Source organism: Lolium rigidum, chromosome 6 (assembly GCF_022539505.1).
Source record: "Lolium rigidum isolate FL_2022 chromosome 6, APGP_CSIRO_Lrig_0.1, whole genome shotgun sequence".
Classification (NCBI taxonomy): Eukaryota; Viridiplantae; Streptophyta; class Magnoliopsida; order Poales; family Poaceae; genus Lolium; species Lolium rigidum.
In genome coordinates this window covers 251,168,170-251,189,073 of record NC_061513.1, presented here as the reverse complement: position 1 = coordinate 251,189,073, position 20,904 = coordinate 251,168,170, and the positions used below count along the sequence as shown (strand labels likewise).

The 20,904-nt window shown below is 41.0% G+C and overlaps 1 protein-coding gene across 1 annotated transcript; it reads right to left on the bottom strand.

Annotated features, from left to right (window-relative positions):
• Window positions 1–16,465: 16,465 nt before the first annotated feature.
• On the bottom strand, window positions 16,466–19,439 carry LOC124659034 (GDSL esterase/lipase At5g45920-like). The gene is made up of 5 exons (XM_047197000.1): window positions 19,193–19,439; window positions 18,896–19,120; window positions 18,743–18,810; window positions 17,929–18,096; window positions 16,466–16,900 (listed from the first exon to the last, which is right to left on the bottom strand). Exons 1-5 carry the CDS (start codon window positions 19,289–19,291, stop codon window positions 16,741–16,743), a joined length of 720 nt encoding a protein of 239 aa, XP_047052956.1. The 5' UTR covers window positions 19,292–19,439; the 3' UTR covers window positions 16,466–16,740.
• Between the last annotated feature and the right edge of the window lie 1,465 nt (window positions 19,440–20,904).

Genomic DNA, 20,904 nt, shown 5'->3' with positions numbered 1-20,904 from the left:
AACCTCCCTTGACTGTCCATGTTTCCGTTCAAATCCTTTTTGTTTATCTCCAGCAGCTCATTTTCATTTTCTAGGAACTTGACCTCTGTGCAATAAAAAACAATTATAACGACTGTCAGCCTGGCAGACAGTAATCAAATTCAAGGGGAAGAATCAAGAATTCACTAATGTTGCATCATGGATAAAACAGTGTTGCTTATGTCTAATCAGGTTGCTAAAATTAGGATACACTATCATATGATTCCTTAAATCAAATTATGAGACAAATTAGCTTAGGTTAAATGGCATCAAACACCGCTGATGCAAACAACACATGTAAAAATAATGTATTAAAAACACAACCTCCTAAGAATGAAATAGATCTGCAGGTATTCACTAATCAAACCTAAATGTGAGCTAGGTTTTAGGCAAGCTCTAATTTAATTTACAGGAGCTCAATATCCACCATGACATCCGAGCATTTAAGTTGAGTTCATATGTGACAGCAAGCCCAGCAAGCCATACCTATATCAAATGGAAACCTTGTTTAGACGGAGAAGAGCGCATATTTGTTGAATTAAAAAGATGCAAGTTCTCTAATGCACCCAACAAGTGAACGATTGGATGAAGCAAGATCATAAAAATAATTAGAATGGCATTCTGAGACAGCAGATAATATATACTTCATTATCGAAAAAGATAATACATACTTGGTTCAGTACTTGGTTCAATCGTTCCAGGAGGAAAGCGCACAAGTACTGCCATGCAGAAAGCAAACAAAAAGTTGAGAGCAATTCCGTTCGCAGGTAGAGCCATTCAATAGCTGCAAGGCTAGAAAATAAAGGCCGAGAAAAACAATCCAGGAGGTACAGATAACATAGTAGTCGTGGTTGCCTCCGCTGCACATTTACAACAGCGCCGCTGCCACTCTTGGGGAACATCTCCTTTGTCACCCAATGATTCATCTTCTTCGTACAATCCACACGCTTGGTCCCCACAATCAACAGGAAGTAGGTAATAAGGAGGAGCACTCGGATAGCATATGCTAGCATGCAACCTACAATATCAAACATAAAAACACCAGGCGTGAGAATTTCCGCTGGTACCCGAAGCTGTTGCTTGGGTAGAACCGCTTTTCCACAGAGTAAGAGGTCGATCAGTACGAAAACAAAAACATATAAGCATTTACTTTTTCTGTATGTGTTAAAAATGTACGCAGAAACAAAATAGTGTGGACATAATTTTGTCATTCATCTATAGCAGAGTTCACAAGCTAATTAACCTCAATAAGTGCTAATGTCTCCAACATTGTCCATTGATTTGACCTCATGTACCCACGCTGTTTCATCTCATCAGCAATTTGTAGCCGAAGGAACCTTCTGCCTTCTGGCAGTACCTTGCATAAGTTGTCCAAGGTACGAATCTCATCCAACATCACAGATGCATTAGGCATAACAGTGAGGGAAGGAGATTGGTACAGGAGGCCATACCTTGTGACGACCTAAGCGAGGGTCTTGATGTAGTTGTTGATGATCTCTTCATCGGGGACGCTGGGGTTGCCGGAGTTACTTGGGAGCGGCTCCATGACGACCAGCCAGTGCTCTAATTTCACCCGTCCATGGCCAAGAGGGGAAAAGAGAGTCCATCAGTCGCCGACGTCCTGGGGGCTGCGCGATGGATCAACAGCTTTAACGGCGGAGAGCGGAATGATGTGGGGGACGAGATGAGGGAGGAGGAACCGTTTCCGTGGCTGCATCACCGCAAGGCGATGGGAAGGGCTGGCGGCGGCAAACCCTAGCGATGTTGGTCGCCTCTCTTTCTTCTTTCTGCATGGGGTTTCCAGGTACGTGCGATACGGGATGTGTGCTGAGTTGGGCCTACCTGTCGGCGCGGAGCATTTCCTGATACGACCAAAGAGTTGACGTATTGGAGGTGGGCAGAATAAGGAACATGTTCCTCCTTTTTAAGTAGTGTAGATTTTATCTAATTTTAACTTTGCTTGGGTGACAGCCGTGGAAAACATAGGGCCCATATAAACTGGCCGTGGCCCCCATATGTTTGGCAAAACGGCTTTTTTTTCAAGTAAAATAGGAACTTTATTAACTAGGAAGGGTTACGAAACGATCATGATCTATGACCTAAAGAATAGCATCAGGTCCAGAACCTAACCACATATACACTACTAGGAAAATGCTTATAGATAGAAATAGATTCGGTGGCACATTCAAAAAGCCGTGCTCCACAAAAATATTCTATGGCGCATAAAAAAATATGCTCCACAGAATTGTTGAAATTCTGTGGCGCATAAAAAAATGTGCCACATAATTGAGGCTTTCTGTGGAGCATATTGATATATGCGGCACAAAATGTGTAATTTCTATGGCGCTATATGCGCCACATAATTTTTTGTTTGGATTTTTAAAATCTAGATTTTTTAAAATTTTAGCCTTTTTTGAAATTTTAGAGTTTTTAAAATCTTTTTCAATTTTTGAACTTTTAGGGGTTTTATTTTTTATATTATTTTTAAAAAATCTAAAAATCTATTTTTGAATATTTTTTAATTTCTATATTCTTTTGATATTTTTTACATTTTAAAAAATTTAGAATTTTTTAGATTTTTCTAATTTTGAATTTTAAGAATGTTTGATATTTTTGAAAAAATGGTTTTTTCAAAAAAAAATGAATTTTTTAAATTATTTCATGTTTGAAAATTTTACTTTTTTGAAATTTTCAATTTTAAAAAATTTATCAAATTTCTTGGCTTAAGAGGATTGATATGATACTAATATCAATAATTAAGAACTATAGTAGCATAAGGGTAGCTCAATCAAATAGAACTTAGAAGTTAAACGTGCTTAGGTTGGATGGGTGACCTAGCGGGAAGTTGTCATTTCAATATGATTTGAGATATGTTTGCAATGTTACTAGATGTTTTAAAAAAATCAAATATTTAGTTTTTCCAGATTATTTCATTTTTTGATTTTTTCTATTTTTTGATTTTTTTATATATTTTGATTTTTTTAATTTTTTGAGAATTCTGTGGACCATATAGTGGATATGCGCTACATAAATTTAATAATTATGTGGCGCATGTAGATATGCGCCATAGAAATAAAATTTAGTGGCGTGACTTCTGTGGCGCATGGAATATGAGTCACCGAAAGTAAAAAAAAAAACGTGCGCCACAGATGAGGGTTTTCCTAGTAGCGATATGTGCAATGTCCCGATCGTGCCAAGTTGGCAAGGCAGAGGCTAACCCTAACCTGAACCGTTTCACTTTTACAAAAACACAAACTCTATCGCGACTAGATAAATTCTTAATCTCCTAGTTGACGCGATGCACGCCACCTTCCTAAGCACACCCGTATGCACGGCGTCAAAGACAGTGCTTTCTATAGATGACATAAACTCGCCGGAGTTTGACTTTCTCTGAAATTTCAGGCGGTCCGGTGATAGTTGGTCATGAAACTTCTCTCCCGCCATCCGTTGACCGGCTGGCAGAATTGCCTCCAAAACTGCGAATACAAAGTTCTCGGGCGTGGGTTCACGACGCCCTTTAAAAAGGTTACGGGACAATCGAGTTTTACGAGATCTGTTACGGATTAGTTTTTTTTTTTACCTAAACCTTGAAAGTCGATTATTTTAAGGATTTAATCACTTTTACGGATCTGCTAGAGACGCTCTCGCTAGAACTGTAGAACCCACCCATGGCAAACTTGCTAGTCGCCATCCCCTAAAACAAGATGTTTTGTATCTGAGCATGGTTCTAGATAGGCTTATTGAGGTACTTAGAGCATGTCTAACAGATCCCGTATTTCGCTGCCCCGTATAACGCTCGCATTTCGCCCCGTATCGAAAAATTGCTAACGGAAGACCATTCCGTCTAGCAGACCCCGTATTTCACCCCGTATTTTCAAAAATAAAAACTCCGGGAAGTTCATCTTCATTGATCATACTACGGATCATACATACATTGCGACCATACTACATCTATCCTACATCTACTCGTCAAGGATGACGAAGGGGATGAACGCGATGGAGGCCGCCTCCTCCTGCGCCTCCCGCGCCTCGAACTCCCGGACGGCGGCGATGGCCGCCGCCTCCTCCTCTGCCTCCGCCCGAGCTTTCTCGGCGGCATCCTTCTCGGATTCGGCCACCGCACGCCGGAAGGCCGCCTCCTCTTCCTCCTCGCCGCCTCCGCTTCCTCCGCCGCTGGTGCTGCCGATGGTCGCCGCCCATGCCGCCTTGGACGCGCGGTCGCGCTGTGATACGTCTCAAACGTATCTATAATTTCTTATGTTCCATGCTACTTTTATGATGATACTCACATGTTTTATACACATTATATGTCATTATTATGCATTTTCCGGCACTAACCTATTAACGAGATGCCGAAGAGCCGCTTGTCGTTTTCTCGCTGTTTTTGGCTTCGTAAATCCTAGTAAAGAAATATTCTCGGAATTGGACGAAATCAACGCCCAGGGTCCTATTTTGCCACGAAGCTTCCAGAAGACCGAGGGAGAGTCGAAGTGGGGCCACGAGGTGGCGACACATCAGGGCGGCGCGGCCCAGGCCCTGGTCGCGCCGGCCTGTGGTGTGGGCCCCTCGTGACGCCCATTTACCTGCCCTTCCGCCTACAAATAGCCTTCGTCGTGAAACCCCCAGTACCGAGAGCCACGATACGGAAAACCTTACTGAGACGCCGCCGCCGCCAATCCCATCTCGGGGGATTCAGGAGATCGCCTCCGGCACCCTGCCGGAGAGGGGAATCATCTCTCGGAGGACTCTACACCGCCATGGTCGCCTCCGGATTGATGAGTGAGTAGTTCACCCCTGGACTATGGGTCCATAGCAGTAGCTAGATGGTTGTCTTCTCCTCATGTGCTTCATTGTCGGATCTTGTGAGCTGCCTAACATGATCAAGATCATCTATCTGTAATGCTATATGTTGTGTTTGTTGGGATCCGATGAATAGAGAATACTATGTTATGTTGATTATCAATCTATTACCTATGTGTTGTTTATGATCTTGCATGCTCTCCGTTGTTAGTAGAGGCTCTGGCCAAGTTTTTGCTAGTAACTCCAAGAGGGAGTATTTATGCTCGATAGTGGGTTCATGCCTCCATTAAATCTGGGACGAGTGACGGAAAGTTCTAAGGTTGTGGATGTGTCTGTTGCCACTAGGGATAAAACATTGATGCTATGTTCGAGGATATAGTTATTGATTACATTACGCACCATACTTAATGCAATTGTCTCGTTGCTTGCAACTTAATACCGGAAGGGGTTCGGATGATAACCTGAAAGTGGACTTTTTAGGCATAGATGCATGCTCGGATAGCGGTCTATGTACTTTGTCGTAATGCCCAATTGAATCTCACAATATTCATCATGTCATGTATGTGCATTGTCATGCCCTCTCTATTTGTCAATTGCCCAACTGTAATTTGTTCACCCAACATGCTATTTATCTTATGGGAGAGACACCTCTAGTGAACTGTGGACCCCGGTCCATTCTTTTACATCGAATACAATCTATCGCAATACTTGTTTTACTCGTTCTCTCGCAAACAATCATCATCCACACTATACATCTAATCCTTTGTAACAGACAAGCCGGTGAGATTGACAACCTCACTCGTTTCGTTGTGGCAAAGTACTTTGGTTGTGTTGTGCAGGTTCCACGTTGGCGCCGGAATCCCTGGTGTTGCGCCGCACTACATCTCGCCGCCATCAACCTTTAACGTGCTTCTTGGCTCCTACTGGTTCGATAAACCTTGGTTTCTTTCTGAGGGAAAACTTGCTGCTGTGCGCATCATACCTTCCTCTTGGGGTTCCCAACGAACGTGTGAGTTACACGCCATCAAGCTCTTTTTCTGGCGCCGTTACCGGGGAGACCAAGACACGCTGCAAGGGGAGTCTTCACAATCCAATCTCTTTACTTTGTTTTTGTCTTGCTTTATTTTATTTACTATTTTGTTTGCTGCACTAAAACAAAACACAAAAAAATTAGTTGCTAGTTTTACTTTATTTACTATCTTGTTTGCTATATCAAAAACACAAAAAAAATTAGTTACTTGCATTTACTTTATCTAGTTTACTTTATTTACTATTGCTAAAATGAATACTGCTGAGAATACTAAGTTGTGTGACTTCACAACCACAAATAATAATGATTTCATATGCACACCTATTGCTCCACCCGCTACTACAGCGGAATTCTTTGAAATTAAACCTGCTTTACTAAATCTTGTTATGCGAGAGCAATTTTCTGGTATTAGTTCTGATGATGCTGCTGCCCATCTCAATAATTTTGTTGAACTTTGTGAAATGCAAAAGTATAAAGATGTAGATGGTGACATAATAAAATTAAAATTGTTCCCTTTCTCATTAAGAGGAAGAGCTAAAGATTGGTTGCTATCTCTGCCTAAGAATAGTATTGATTCATGGACTAAATGCAAGGATGCTTTTATTGGTAGATATTATCCCCCTGCTAAAATTATATCTTTGAGGAGTAGCATAATGAATTTTAAACAATTAGATACTGAGCATGTTGCACAAGCATGGGAAAGAATGAAATCTTTGGTTAAAAATTGCCCAACCCATGGACTGACTACTTGGATGATCATCCAAACCTTTTATGCAGGACTGAATTTTTCTTCGCGGAACCTATTGGATTCAGCTGCTGGTGGTACCTTTATGTCCATCACTCTTGGTGAAGCAACAAAGCTTCTTGATAATATGATGATTAATTACTCTGAATGGCACACGGAAAGAGCTCCACAAGGTAAGAAGGTAAATTCTGTCGAAGAAACTTCTGTCTTGAGTGATAAGATTGATGCTATTATGTCTATGCTTGTGAATGATAGGAAAAATATTGATCCTAATAATGTTCCATTAGCTTCATTGGTTGCACAAGAAGAACATGTTGATGTAAACTTCATTAAAAATAATAATTTCAACAACAATGCTTACCGGAACAATTCTAGTAACAACTATAGGCCATATCCTTATAATAATGGCAACGGCTATGGTAATTCTTATGGGAATTCTTACAACAATAATAGGAATACACCCCCTGGACTTGAAGCCATGCTTAAAGAATTTATTAGTACACAAACTGCTTTTAACAAATCTGTTGAAGAAAAGCTTGGGAAAATTGATATACTTGCTTCTAAAGTTGATAGTCTTGCTGCTGATGTTGATCTTTTGAAATTGAAAGTTATGCCTAATAGGGATAATGAAAATAAAATTGTTACTACATCAAATGCCATCCAAGTTAGAATTAATGAGAATGTAAGATTAATGGCTGAACTGCATGCTAGGTGGGAAAGAGAAGAAAATGAAAAACTAACTAAAGAGAATAATGTAGCTAAAGTTTGGATTATTACTACCACTAGCAATGCTAATGCTACACATGTTGCTGCACCTCCTACTAATAATGGTAAAAGAATTGGTGTTAGCAATGTTTCCACTTCTAATGCAAAGCGCGAAAAAGCGCCTGAAACTGCCTGTGATAGAACCGCTGAAATTTTTTCCAACATTGGGGACAATGATCCCATTGCTTTAGATCATAATGGTTTGGATTTTGATGATTGTCATATCTCTGAAGTTATAAAGTTCTTACAAAAACTTGCTAAGAGTCCTAATGCTAGTGCTATAAATTTGGCTTTCACGAAACATATTACAAATGCTCTCATAAAAGCTAGAGAAGAGAAACTAAATCGCGAAGCTTCTATTCCTAGGAAGCTAGAGGATGGTTGGGAGCCCATCATTAAGATGAAGGTCAATAACTTTGATTGTAATGCTTTATGTGATCTTGGTGCAAGTATTTCTGTTATGCCTAAGAAAATTTATAATATGCTTGACTTGCCACCATTGAAAAATTGTTATTTGGATGTTAATCTTGCTGATAACTCTACAAAGAAACCTTTGGGGAAAGTTGATAATGTTCGTATTATGGTTAACAATAACCTTGTCCCCGTTGATTTTGTTGTCTTGGATATTGAATGCAATGCATCTTGTCCCATTATATTGGGAAGACATTTTCTTCGAACTGTTGGTGCTACCATTGATATGAAGGAAGGTAATATTAAATATCAATTTCCTCTCAAGAAAGGTATGGAACACTTCCCTAGAAAGAGAATGAAGTTACCTTTTGATTCTATCATTAGAACAAATTATGATGTTGATGCTTCATCTCTTGATAAAACTTGATACACACTTTCTCCGCCTAGCTGAAAGGCGTTAAAGAAAAGCGCTTATGGGAGACAACCCATGTTTTTACTACAGTACTTTTGTTTTATATTTGAGTCTTGGAAGTTGTTTACTATTGTAGCAACCTCTCCTTATCTTAGTTTTATTGCATTGTTGTGCCAAGTAAAGTCTCTAATAGAAGTAAGATACTAGATTTGGATTACTGCGCAGAAACAGTTTTCTTTGCTGTCACGAATCTGGGTAAAATTCTCTGTAGGTAACTCAGAAAATTATGCCAATTTACGTGCGTGATCCTCAGATATGTACGCAACTTTCATTAGTTTTAAGTTTTCTCATCTGAGCAAGTCTGGTGCCTGTTAAAAATTCGTCTTTACAAACTGTTCTGTTTTGACAGATTCTGCCTTTTATTTTGCATTGCCTGTTTTGCTATGTTAGATGGATTTCTTTGTTCCATTGACTTTCAGTAGCTTTGTGCAATGTCCAGAAGTATAAAGAATGATTGTGTCACCTCTGAATATGTGAATTTTGATTATGCACTAACCCTCTAATGAGTTTGTTTCGAGTTTGGTGTGGAGGAAGTTTTCAAGGATCAAGAGAGGAGGATGATATACACTATGATCAAGGAGAGTGAAAGCTCTAAGCTTGGGGATGCCCCGGTGGTTCACCCCTGCATACATCAAGAAGACTCAAGCGTCTAAGCTTGGGGATGCCCAAGGCATCCCCTTCTTCATCGACAACATTATCAGGTTCCTCTAGTGAAACTATATTTTTATTCCATCACATCTTATGTACTTTGCTTGGAGCGTCTGTTTGTTTTTGTTTTTGTTTTGTTTGAATAAAATGGATCCTAGCATTCATTGTTTGGGAGAGAGACACGCTCCGCTGTTGCATATGGACAAATATGTCCTTAGGCTTTACTCATAGTATTCATGGCGAAAGTTTCTTCTTCGTTAAATTGTTATATGGTTGGAATCGGAAAATGATATATGTGGTAATTGGTATAATATCTTGAATAATGTGATACTTGGCAATTGTTGTGCTCATGTTTAAGCTCTTGCATCATATACTTTGCACTTATTAATGAGGAAATACATAGAGCAGGCTAAAATCTGATTTGCATGTTTGGTTTCTCTAAGGTCTAGATAATTTCTAGTATTGAGTTTGAACAACAAGGAAGACGGTGTAGAATCTTATAATGTTTACAATATGTCTTTTATGTGAGTTTTGCTGTACCGGTTCATCCTTGTGTTTGTTTCAAATAACCTTGCTAGCCTAAACCTTGTATCGAGAGGGAATACTTCTCATGCATCCAAAATCCTTGAGCCAACCACTATGCCATTTGTGTCCACCATACCTACCTACCACATGGTATTTCTCCGCCATTCCAAAGTAAATTGCTTGAGTGCTACCTTTAAAATTTCCATTCTTTACCTTTACAATATATAGCTCATGGGACAAATAGCTTAAAAACTATTGTGGTATTGAATATGTACTTATGCACTTTATCTCTTATTAAGTTGCTTGTTGTGCGATAACCATGTTCCTGGGGACGCCATCAACTATTTCTTTGTTGAATATCATGTGAGTTGCTATGCATGTTCGTCTTGTCTGAAGTAAGAGCGATCTACCACCTTATGGTTAGAGCATGCATATTGTTAGAGAAGAACATTGGGCCGCTAACTAAAGCCATGATCCATGGTGGAAGTTTCAGTTTTGGACATATATCCTCAATCTCATATGAGAAAAATAATTGTTGCTACATGCTTATGCATAAAAGAGGAGTCCATTATCTGTTGTCTATGTTGTCCCGGTATGGATGTCTAAGTTGAGAATAACCAATAGCGAGAAATCCAATGCGAGCTTTCTCCTTAGACCTTTGTACAGGCGGCATGGAGGTACCCCTTTGTGACACTTGGTTAAAACATGTGTATTGCGATGATCCGGTAGTCCAAGCTAATTAGGACAAGGTGCGGGCACTATTAGTATACTATGCATGAGGCTTGCAACTTGTAAGATATAATTTACATAACACATATGCTTTATTACTACCGTTGACAAAATTGTTTCTTGTTTTCAAAACCAAAGCTCTAGCACAAATATAGCAATCAATGCTTCCTCTCGCGAAGGGCCATTCTTTTACTTTTATGTTGAGTCAGCTTCACCTATTTCTCTCCACCTCAAGAAGCAAACACTTGTGTGAACTGTGCATTGATTCCTACATACTTGCATATTGCACTTGTTATATTACTTTACATTGACAATATCCATGAGATATACATGTTACAAGTTGAAAGCAACCGCTGAAACTTCATCTTCCTTTGTGTTGCTTCAATACCTTTACTTTGAATTATTGCTTTATGAGTTAACTCTTATGCAGGACTTATTGATGCTTGTCTTTAAGTACTATTCATGAAAAGTCTTTGCTTTATGATTCAATTGTTTACTCATGTCATTTACCATTGTTTCAAATCGCTGCATTCATTACATGTGCTTACAATAGTATTGATCAAGATTATGTTGGTAGCATTGTCGCTTAAGAAATTATCTTTGTTATCGTTTACCTACTCGGGACGAGTAGGAACTAAGCTTGGGGATGCTTGATACGTCTCAAACGTATCTATAATTTCTTATGTTCCATGCTACTTTTATGATGATACTCACATGTTTTATACACATTATATGTCATTATTATGCATTTTCCGGCACTAACCTATTAACGAGATGCCGAAGAGCCGATTGTCGTTTTCTCGCTGTTTTTGGTTTCAGAAATCCTAGTAAAGAAATATTCTCGGAATTGGACGAAATCAACGCCCGTGGTCCTATTTTGCCACGAAGCTTCCGGAAGACCGAGGGAGAGTCGAAGTGGGGCCACGAGGTGGCGACACACCAGGGCGGCGCGGCCCGGCCCCGGCCGCGCCGGCCTGTGGTGTGGGCCCCTCGTGACGCCCCTTTACCTGCCCTTCCGCCTACAAATAGCCTTCGTCGCGAAACCCCCGCACCGAGAGCCACGATACGGAAAACCTCACCGAGACGCCGCCGCCGCCAATCCCATCTCGGGGATTCGAGAGATCGCCTCCGCACTCCCGCCGGAGAGGGGAATCATCTCCCGGAGGACTCTACACCGCCATGGTCGCCTCCGGATTGATGAGTGAGTAGTTCACCCCTGGACTATGGGTCCATAGCAGTAGCTAGATGGTTGTCTTCTCCTCATGTGCTTCATTGTCGGATCTTGTGAGCTGCCTAACATGATCAAGATCATCTATCTGTAATGCTATATGTTGTGTTTGTTGGGATCCGATGAATAGAGAATACTATGTTATGTTGATTATCAATCTATTACCTATGTGTTGTTTATGATCTTGCATGCTCTCCGTTGTTAGTAGAGGCTCGGCCAAGTTTTTGCTAGTAACTCCAAGAGGGAGTATTTATGCTCGATAGTGGGTTCATGCCTCCATTAAATCTGGGACAGTGACATAAAGTTCTAAGGTTGTGGATGTGCTGTTGCCACTAGGGATAAAACATTGATGCTATGTTCGAGGATATAGTTATTGATTACATTACGCACCATACTTAATGCAATTGTCTGTTGCTTGCAACTTAATACCGGAAGGGGTTCGGATGATAACCTAAAAGTGAACTTTTTAGGCATAGATGCATGTTGGATAGCGGTCTATGTACTTTGTCGTAATGCCCAATTGAATCTCACAATATTCAACATGTCATGTATGTGCATTGTCATGCCCTCTCTATTTGTCAATTGCCCAACTGTAATTTGTTCACCCAACATGCTATTTATCTTATGGGAGAGACACCTCTAGTGAACTGTGGACTCCGGTCCATTCTTTTACATCGAATACAATCTACTGCAATACTTGTTTTACTGTTCTCTGCAAACAATCATCATCCACACTATACATCTAATCCTTTGTAACAGCAAGCCGGTGAGATTGACAACCTCACTGTTTCGTTGGGGCAAAGTACTTTGGTTGTGTTGTGCAGGTTCCACGTTGGCGCCGGAATCCCTGGTGTTGCGCCGCACTACATCTCGCCGCCATCAACCTTCAACGTGCTTCTTGGCTCCTACTGGTTCGATAAACCTTGGTTTCTTTCTGAGGGAAAACTTGCTGCTGTGCGCATCATACCTTCCTCTTGGGGTTCCCAACGAACGTGTGAGTTACACGCCATCAAGCTGCCACTCGGCGAGCCACTTCTCGAAGGCCCGGCCGCTCATCGGCTTGAGAGGCGGGTCTTGTCGGTACCACCGCCCACCCGCGGCGAACTCCCGGAGCGAATCCGGCACGTACAACGCGCCGGCGTACCGGCACGCCGCACGGCGGCTCCCGGCGGCGGAGTACCGGCACTTGAGCCGCCACGCCTCCTCAACGGTGTCCGGCGAGCGGGATCGCTTCGATCCGCTCGCCGGCGAGGCAGTACTGCGGTGTCGGGCGTCCATGCCGGAGCTGGGGTGGAATGCGGCGCGAGGGAGTGAGGAATTGCTCGCCGGAGCTAACTACGGAGGCGGCGGCGCACTGCGGAGCTAGGGTTGCGAGTGAGGGGTTAACCCCTCACTCGCACCTGCGCCCAGTATAAGTAGGGGGCGACGGGGCCGATTTCCTGAGCCCCGTATTTCGCCGAAACGGGCCGGCCCGAATACGGGACCTGCTAGACGGCCCATATCGCGCCTGCCCCGTATGCCGCCGGAATTTTACGGGGTGGGCGGGTTATACGGGGCCTGTTAGACATGCTCTTAGCGTCCTTAGAGTGATCCTAGGAAAGGCAGTGTGAGTAGTGCTAGGCATGTTAGGTCAAGTGACATGGTGTGTGAATGTTGGGTTTTTTTTTCTCTCGAAACTTTTGGATAACTTTTAAATATTGAACTTGAAGTGTAGTGCACTAGAAGACCTCAAAGTCTAGCGCATCCAATATTGCTCCAACTTTAGCATAGTGGATTTCAAACACATAAACTTAGGATGATAAAATATCCCGATTAGTTCTTGTGATCTCATGGCTTCTTCTTCGGTGCGATGATGAAGCAGCATTCAGTAGGTTTCGTTTGTGAAGGATGTTTTTCTCACTTCCGGTGCATTCAACGATCGATCTTTATGTTCACACATATCCGGGATGAGCAGGTCATGTGTTATTTATTTTTGAGGTTAGTCTATCTAGCGAACCTTTAATGTTCGATCTATAGTTTCTTCACTGAAGTTCGTGTGGAAGGTCAAGATGCAAGAAAATGCATCGTAGAACACGACTTTGGTTTTTAATATAAGTTCCATTTATATCATAGTATGTTATTCATTTTTTATTTTGTTTTGTTCAATTTTATTATGCTCTACTTGGTATATCCATATAATCAGATGTTTGCTAAAATAAATAAATAAATCATTTTTTGAAATAGCTGAGCCTCAGCCTCTGCATCAATTGATGCATATGAACATTTTATTTCATTATTAAAAAAATCATAAAATATTACAACTTATGGATCACATAAGGTTGAAATAAAGCTAATAACGACATGAAGCATTGATCCATCAACATGATCATGCTATCAAGCTAATAGCCGCACCAACTATATTAAAGTTGTACAAAAACAAACATCATTACTTCTATCCATGTAAGGCGAAAAAGTCACATTGTTGCGCACCCCTTATTCTTAGTCTTCGGATGAGACGATTGGGTCCAACAAGGTACATTCAAGTGACACATATAATTCTATTTGATTCTTCTGATTGTTGTGGAGCAAAGAAGTATAGTGATATGTGACATGTTGTTTTAAAGTTGTATAAAAAAGAGTAGCATTACTCCTTATATCCATGTAAAGCGAAAATGTCACATTATTGTGCACCCCCTTACCCTTATTATTCGGATGAGACAATTGAGTACACCAAGGTACATTCAATTATCGTGGAAGAGATAAGTATATTGATACGTTACATGTTGTTTTCTATCCAATTATTTTTATGCCAAAATCAAGATTTAGACAAGAATTAGATGAAAGTAGAGAGCATCTGGATCCAAAGATAAGAAAGACTTTGATGAACATTGTTGGTTTTTATTGAGGAGAGACAAGAAATGACGTAGAAATAGGTAAATTATGTTGTTGGAGATGCTCTCCTATGCCTATGATACATGGGAGGAGGGAGTAGATTCTCAAGGACAAGTTATCAATTGTACTCTACGGAGATTTGTTGGATAGGTCGAAGAGATCAAGAAAAACTTCCAAATGTATATGCCTATGATACATGGGAGGAGGGAGTAGATTCTCGAGGAGAAATTGTCAATTTATACTGTATGGAGATTTGTTGGAGAGAGTGTAGAGATCAAACAAAATTTCAAAATTGATAATCTAGGTGTTGAACAATTGTATGATAGATGGAGAACAAGAGATGCGACTCAAAGGACACTGATGTCGCCCATCGCCCAGAGGGGGGGGGGGGGTGTGTTGAATAGAAGGTTTTAAACCTATACGATTATGGCTTAAACAAATGCGGAGTAAAACTAGCGTTTAATTTGTCAAGCACGGAACCTATATAACTAGGGTTCACTTATGTGCACCAACAATTTATGCTATGCAAGACAAGCAACTGTGTGACAACAAGATATATAATATCAAGCACAAAGACTATCACAAAGTAAAGCACATAAGTAAAGAGCTTCGGTATAGAAATAACCAATGTGACGCGGAGACGATGATGTACCCCGAAATTCACACTCTTGCAAGTGCTACTCTCCATTGGAGCGGTGTGGAGGCACAAAGTCTCTCCAAATGCCACAAAGGCCTCACCGTATTCTCCTGGAGCCTTCTCACCAAAAGGGAAGTCCTCGATCCACTATGTAACCTTGAGAGTGGTCACCGAACCCACACAAAGTTTGGGGCAATCTCCACAACTTAGTTGGAGGCTCCCAAGAAACTGCCACGAAGGCCTCACATTTGAGGAATCTCCACAACTTAATTGGAGCCTCCAATAACACCACTAAGATCACTAAGCCGTCTATGGTCCAAAGAACCAAAAGGAACAAGCTCCCGAAGAGAATATCTCACGAACTTCTACCTCCACGTATCACCGCCGGATAAGTCAAACCGATGCACCAAATGCAATGGGAAGAACGCCGCTAAGATGCACAAATCCTCCACTCTCAGATTCCAACAAAGCTATGACTAAAGCTATTGGGAGAATAAGAGAGGAAGAACAAATAAGAAGAGGAACACCAATTTTTTCTCCAAGAACTAGATCTAATGGGCTCCCTCACGAAGAGAGGAATTTGATTGGTGAAGATGTAGATCTAGATCTTCTCTCTCTTTTACTCAAATGGGAGTAAGAATCATGGAAGTAGTAGAGAGAAAGCAACCTCAAGGAAGGTCAACAGTGGGGGCAAAAAGAGCTATGCAAAGTTAAAATACCATTGGGAAAGAAGACCCCCCTTTTATAGCACTTTCACAAATGTTACCATTGCATGCGCAACACGGGCGGTAGTACTGCCACTAGGAGCGCCTACCACTACGGGTGGTAGTGCTGCTCCTACGAGAGGTACTACCTCTTAGCTGTTGAAACTGAATCCCAAAAGAACAATTCATAGAAGAAATTGAGAGGGGCGGTACTACCGGTGTTCGAGCGGTAGTACTAGCTATTGCAAATAAATTTACACTAGGCGGTACAAACGGATCACTACTGACTGATGCATGTAAAATGCATACATAAACTTTGTAGTTTGTTAATACTTATTCTTACATAATTGCATCGTATGTAATGTTATAATCATGTTTTATATTAATTTTTGAGGATTTTTCAATGATCCCCTTATTTTGGTTATAACTTTACGGAACAGGAAAATCATGTTTTATGTATTTTTATTTTTCAGAAACCTAAACAAAGTCAAATTGATCGGGAACTTTTCAAGACTCGGTATTTCACGAAGAGAAGAAGGTGGAGCACTACTTCACGAAGAGAAGAAGCTGGAGCACTGGAACCACAAGAGGGGAGCCCCACCCTTGGTCCATAAAGTTGAGTTACAATTTGTTAAAAGCGTATCAGAATAACTCTCGGCTATGGTTCGCAATTAGTTAGTTGCCCGTAGTGTGTTGGGATCTTGCAGTAACATTAAGACCTTGTATTTATCGGTTTCATCAAATGAAATCGGGGACGTGCCTCTCAATTCAAAAAGAAGATGAGAACTGGAAATCATGCTTGACCATACATGGTTTAGCTTACCATATATCAAACGCGTGGCAAACGCAGCAGAAACCAGCTTCCCTGCACCTTAGGGAATGTACCGGAAAACAGTAGAAAATGCCATTTATTTTCACTGTGTTTTTCACTAGCAAACCGTACAATGGCATAACCACTTTGTAAGAAATACATGGAACATAAATCACATCTTCTAAACAAGCGGCGCCCATGGCATAAGGTAGCCTCACACCTTCTAAACAAGTTATACAAATACATGGAACATATATCACATCTGCTAAACAAGTTATACGAATACATCAGAGTTCAAACCAAGCAGAGCTTCCCTTCTGAATAATCAAACGATGCAGTACCTTGTTCAAATTTCCAATGCTTTCAAAGGGTCCTTCGGGTCAATTTCATGGAAGAGAGGGAGATCGGACCGGAGACTCTGCTGGCTGAAACCAATTATTTCCAGTGTCTTGAGCACCTCGTCAAACAAAATCTTGTTTCCAAACGGGGTGAAATGAAGTCCATCGCTGCATGATATGATAAGGTTATCTGCTGCTTATAGTCAGGGAGCCATAATTCGTAGTAATGCTTTGGCAAGATACTGTGTAATCAAAATCTCAATTCACATAATACAAGGTCATGAAAAGTGAGTAAGTATAAAATATTCTACTCCATCCGGCCCTAAATACTTGTGGCAGGTTTAGTGAACCTAGACATGTTTCAGCCTACATTTTGCTTAAATGTGCGACGAGTATTTAGGACCATACTGGCCAATTGATGATCGACTATCAAATCACTGGACAGGAAAAGTGAGTAAAATAGCCTTCATAGTTTCAAGCTAGTCTAAGCACATATACAAATGTCTATTAGTAAATGGTAAAAGATGATTCAAACATAAAGCTTTTGATAGATTATAAAGTATCTAAGAACATCTACAGAATGTTCAATCTTTGGGAGAAATTACGTGTTCAAGAAGTAAAGGATAAAACTTCGGCAGTTTCCACAGAGAAACAAAACAGCTAATATGTATTTTGCTTATTTGTAAATGCAGGTTTTTATCTGTCATTCAAAATGTTAGAGAACAGAGTCATGGTTCAGAATATCATGTGAAATTTATGGGGCTAAATAATCATTGTTTTTACAGTGAGATTGGTGGCACGTGATGCAAATAATCAAATGAATTTTATCTTGGGTAGTCAGTTTCTCTGTTGCCCTCGTAAGAATGTGAAGCATAACCAAGAACATCGCACTACAAAGTTCAAAATCCCTATAAGTTGGTTCCATCAGATGCACATAATTGTGAATCTTCATTTTACTAAGAACGCCAATAACAATGTCACATCATAAAGCATGCCAGAAACAGTCGGAAACTAAACTGGACACAGATTCAAGCTAAGTAGAGTTTATCCGAGAATTGTCGCCCGCTGATTAGTTTTATATCAACCACTTCTAATCATTAAGCTTTTCTATGTTGGCACAGGAGATATAAGATTCTTAAAATTTAAAACAGATTTGCATGATCTAATTTTACTCACACATGAAAAAAGATTCCTACCATAGTGCAGATGTTTGCCAATCAGGAAACTGCTGCATCTGTGTCCAGATGTCTATAACTGGATGATCCAATTCTTTAGCAACAGATATGCATGCCTGTGCATAAGTGCCAGCAGCTTCATTTGTTCTTTCAGGCTGTCTTGAAGAGGCATTGTCTCCATACATGTCTCTGCATGGAAAGATGTCGCATAAGTTCAGTTTGCTAGCGAATCAGCTTTGCCAAAGGGTATAATTTCTAATATTTGCTTGAAAGGAATATTTAGGCCAGATCACAGGCCACCAAGTGGCAAGTGGATAACAGGATATGCATAGAGCCCAATAGTACGCCCCAACAATGTTCAAATGTGCATGCTCTTGAATGAAAATTGAGTCAACATATAAGGAACTCTACCCCATGGGCTTAATAAAAAGATGCCAATACGTCAAATACCAAGCATGCCCTGGTTACAATAGTAAGTTCAGCCAAATTTCTTAATATTGTGATTAATATTACTAACAGGTTTGCTCGACATAATTCACTACATAAAACATAAACAATTTTCAGCAGTTTTCCTCCTGTTTTATTCATCACAATTATCAGAGTAAATGAACAGATGATGTCGAATATACTGTTGTAAGAGCTAGTACATGTCAGTAATACATCACCAACTGCATCAAGAGTGGCATTTAGCTCAAGGAAAACAAAAAGGGGGATCAGCATACAGATATCTAGTGGATCCTATCCCGTTGACCCCCGAGACCTGATCACTCACCATAAACAAAGCTAATAAGTGAAGTAATACTAGCTATCTGCAAGGTGAGGGAGCTATTGTTACCGGATCCTCGCCGGCTCGTGGATCGGCGGAGGGGTGATGAGTATGATAGCAGCAGCCGGCCACTTATTCTGCAAAATCAAACCACGGATGAGTAATTGAAGAAGCAAGCAGACAGTGTTTTTCCAGGACAGTGTGTGTATGGCCGCGGGCAACCTTGAAGTAGGCACAGATGGCGCGGAGGTTGGTCTGGTACTCGTCGAGCGGCACGTGCTGGTGCGCCTGCTGCTGGTCGGGCAGGCTCGCGTCGTTGGCGCCGAAGAACACCGTGACGGCCGCCGGGTCCGCGCTCTCGCTGGCCGCCCCCTCCATGGCTCTGTCCAGCACCTTCAGCGCCCACCGCGTGTTGTACCCGCTGAGCCCGCGCAGCACCACGTCCGCCTGATCGGCGGGAATCCGATGTCAGCAGCTAGCGCGCGGCGGCGTAAAATGGAGAGCGGGGGCGTGTTGTACCTGGCGGCCGAAGTGGTTAGCGAGGGCGGCGCCCCAGCCACCGGCGGCGAAGGACAGCTCGGTGATGGAGTCGCCGAAGAGCACCAGCCGCGGCCGCATCTTGTCTCCCCCACTCTCTCCTCTTCCCTCCGACACGGATCACGGATCGGCCGCTGGACTGGGCTGGCTACCTCGGAGTCGGAGATGAGATCACGGCGACTTCACGACCACCTCACTTCTGCAGTGCAGTAGTATATAATGCCGTGTGGTAGCATCACCTGTCGTGGTAACTGCTTATGGGCGGGTGTGGTAGCCGCCTGAACCAGACGGAATCTCTACGTCTCTACACCTTAAAATTAAGACATTTATTGATTCATAGAATTGAAAAAACATAAAAATGAAGAATCATAGGATTAAGATACCATGCTCAAGTTAAATCCTATGAAAAGATGAGTTCTCTTTGATCGGATGAAAGGAATTTTCATGAGACGATGTAATATTTTTTTATTAGAGGATTTGCGTTAAAAGATTTCTATAGGATATGTTCCTATGAATCAAACAATAGTGTAAGAAAAACATCTGTATGATCTAAATCAACCACAATTCCTATACAAATCCTATGAAATAAAGGAGCCCTCAAATTGCAAATACTAGGTAGTGAAAATATGGAATCCACTCGCCTGAACTGGAAATACTCATAACCAACCTGTGGTTGGATGGTTAGGAGTGCAGTGGCACTCCTAGCCCATAAGAGTTTTATTCCAGATTTGACATTTTAGTGGTGTCATTTGACACTTTGGTGTTTCATAAAGACGGAATATTTTTCAGTGGGAGGCGACGTTTTCGTCGACAGCGAGGCGTCTGTGGTGAGTTCGTCAATCTCAAGATCCGTCGGATCAGTTTTTTCGACGCAGTCTTTCGGATATGCTCATAGAGGGAGTGTGTGCGCGTTCATAGGGATGAGTGTGTGAGCGTCTTTAATTGTACCGTGTTTCGTAAAAAAAAGAACAAGACGAAATCCTAGATGACCTCGTCCTTAAGTAGCGAGGAATCCTCCGTACCCCATTCGAGGTATGTTCTAGCCGGTCAGATCAACTCTACCGTACACCTTAATTAAGACCTTCCTTGATTTATAGAATTGAAAAACATAAAAATGAAGAATCATCGGATTACAATCTCCTGAAAATTATAGAATAGAAAAAGTATAGGATTAAGTTTGTCATGCCAAGTGTGTATTCACAGTACAATGGGCAAGTGAATTTTTTTACTCCAACTACTTGCATGTTTTTAAAACAAAATCTACCTTGCATAGTGGAGTAGGAATTTATGGCTTCTGAAATTCCATTGATCCTTTTATTTAAAACTCAAAAAGTTATTTTTACAAGTTTTTAAAAAATCCTTGGATGTATTAACGATGTATCCTACAAATATGCAAAGTTTGCATTTTAAAATACTTTGTATTCTGAGCTACATCAAAATGAAAAAAAAAATATGCGTATAACAAACATTGTATATTTTCAAAACTACAATTTTATTAGATTTTTTCATTTCCACATATCCCAAATTCAAAAAAAAAATAGCATTAAGTTTTGCATGCTTGTAGGATACACTGTTGACCACATCCAAACTTTTTTTATACTTGTAAATAATATTGTTTACTTTTAGAATAAATGGATCACTCAAGCTCAGGAGCCAAAGAGAGTTTCCATGCATAGTGCTACTAACATTGTCAT

What these genes read in the sequence shown, in the direction of transcription:
- LOC124659034 (XM_047197000.1), bottom strand. Translation starts at nt 19,291, where the DNA reads ATGCGGCCGCGGCTGGTGCTCTTCGGCGACTCCATCACCGAGCTGTCC. An exon ending in CACGAGCCGGCGAGGATCCG is followed by an intron (nt 18,097 to 18,742) that starts GTAACAATAGCT and finishes CTTTCCATGCAG; the next exon opens with AGACATGTATGGAGACAATG. An exon ending in TGGCAAACATCTGCACTATG is followed by an intron (nt 16,901 to 17,928) that starts GTAGGAATCTTT and finishes CATATCATGCAG; the next exon opens with CGATGGACTTCATTTCACCC.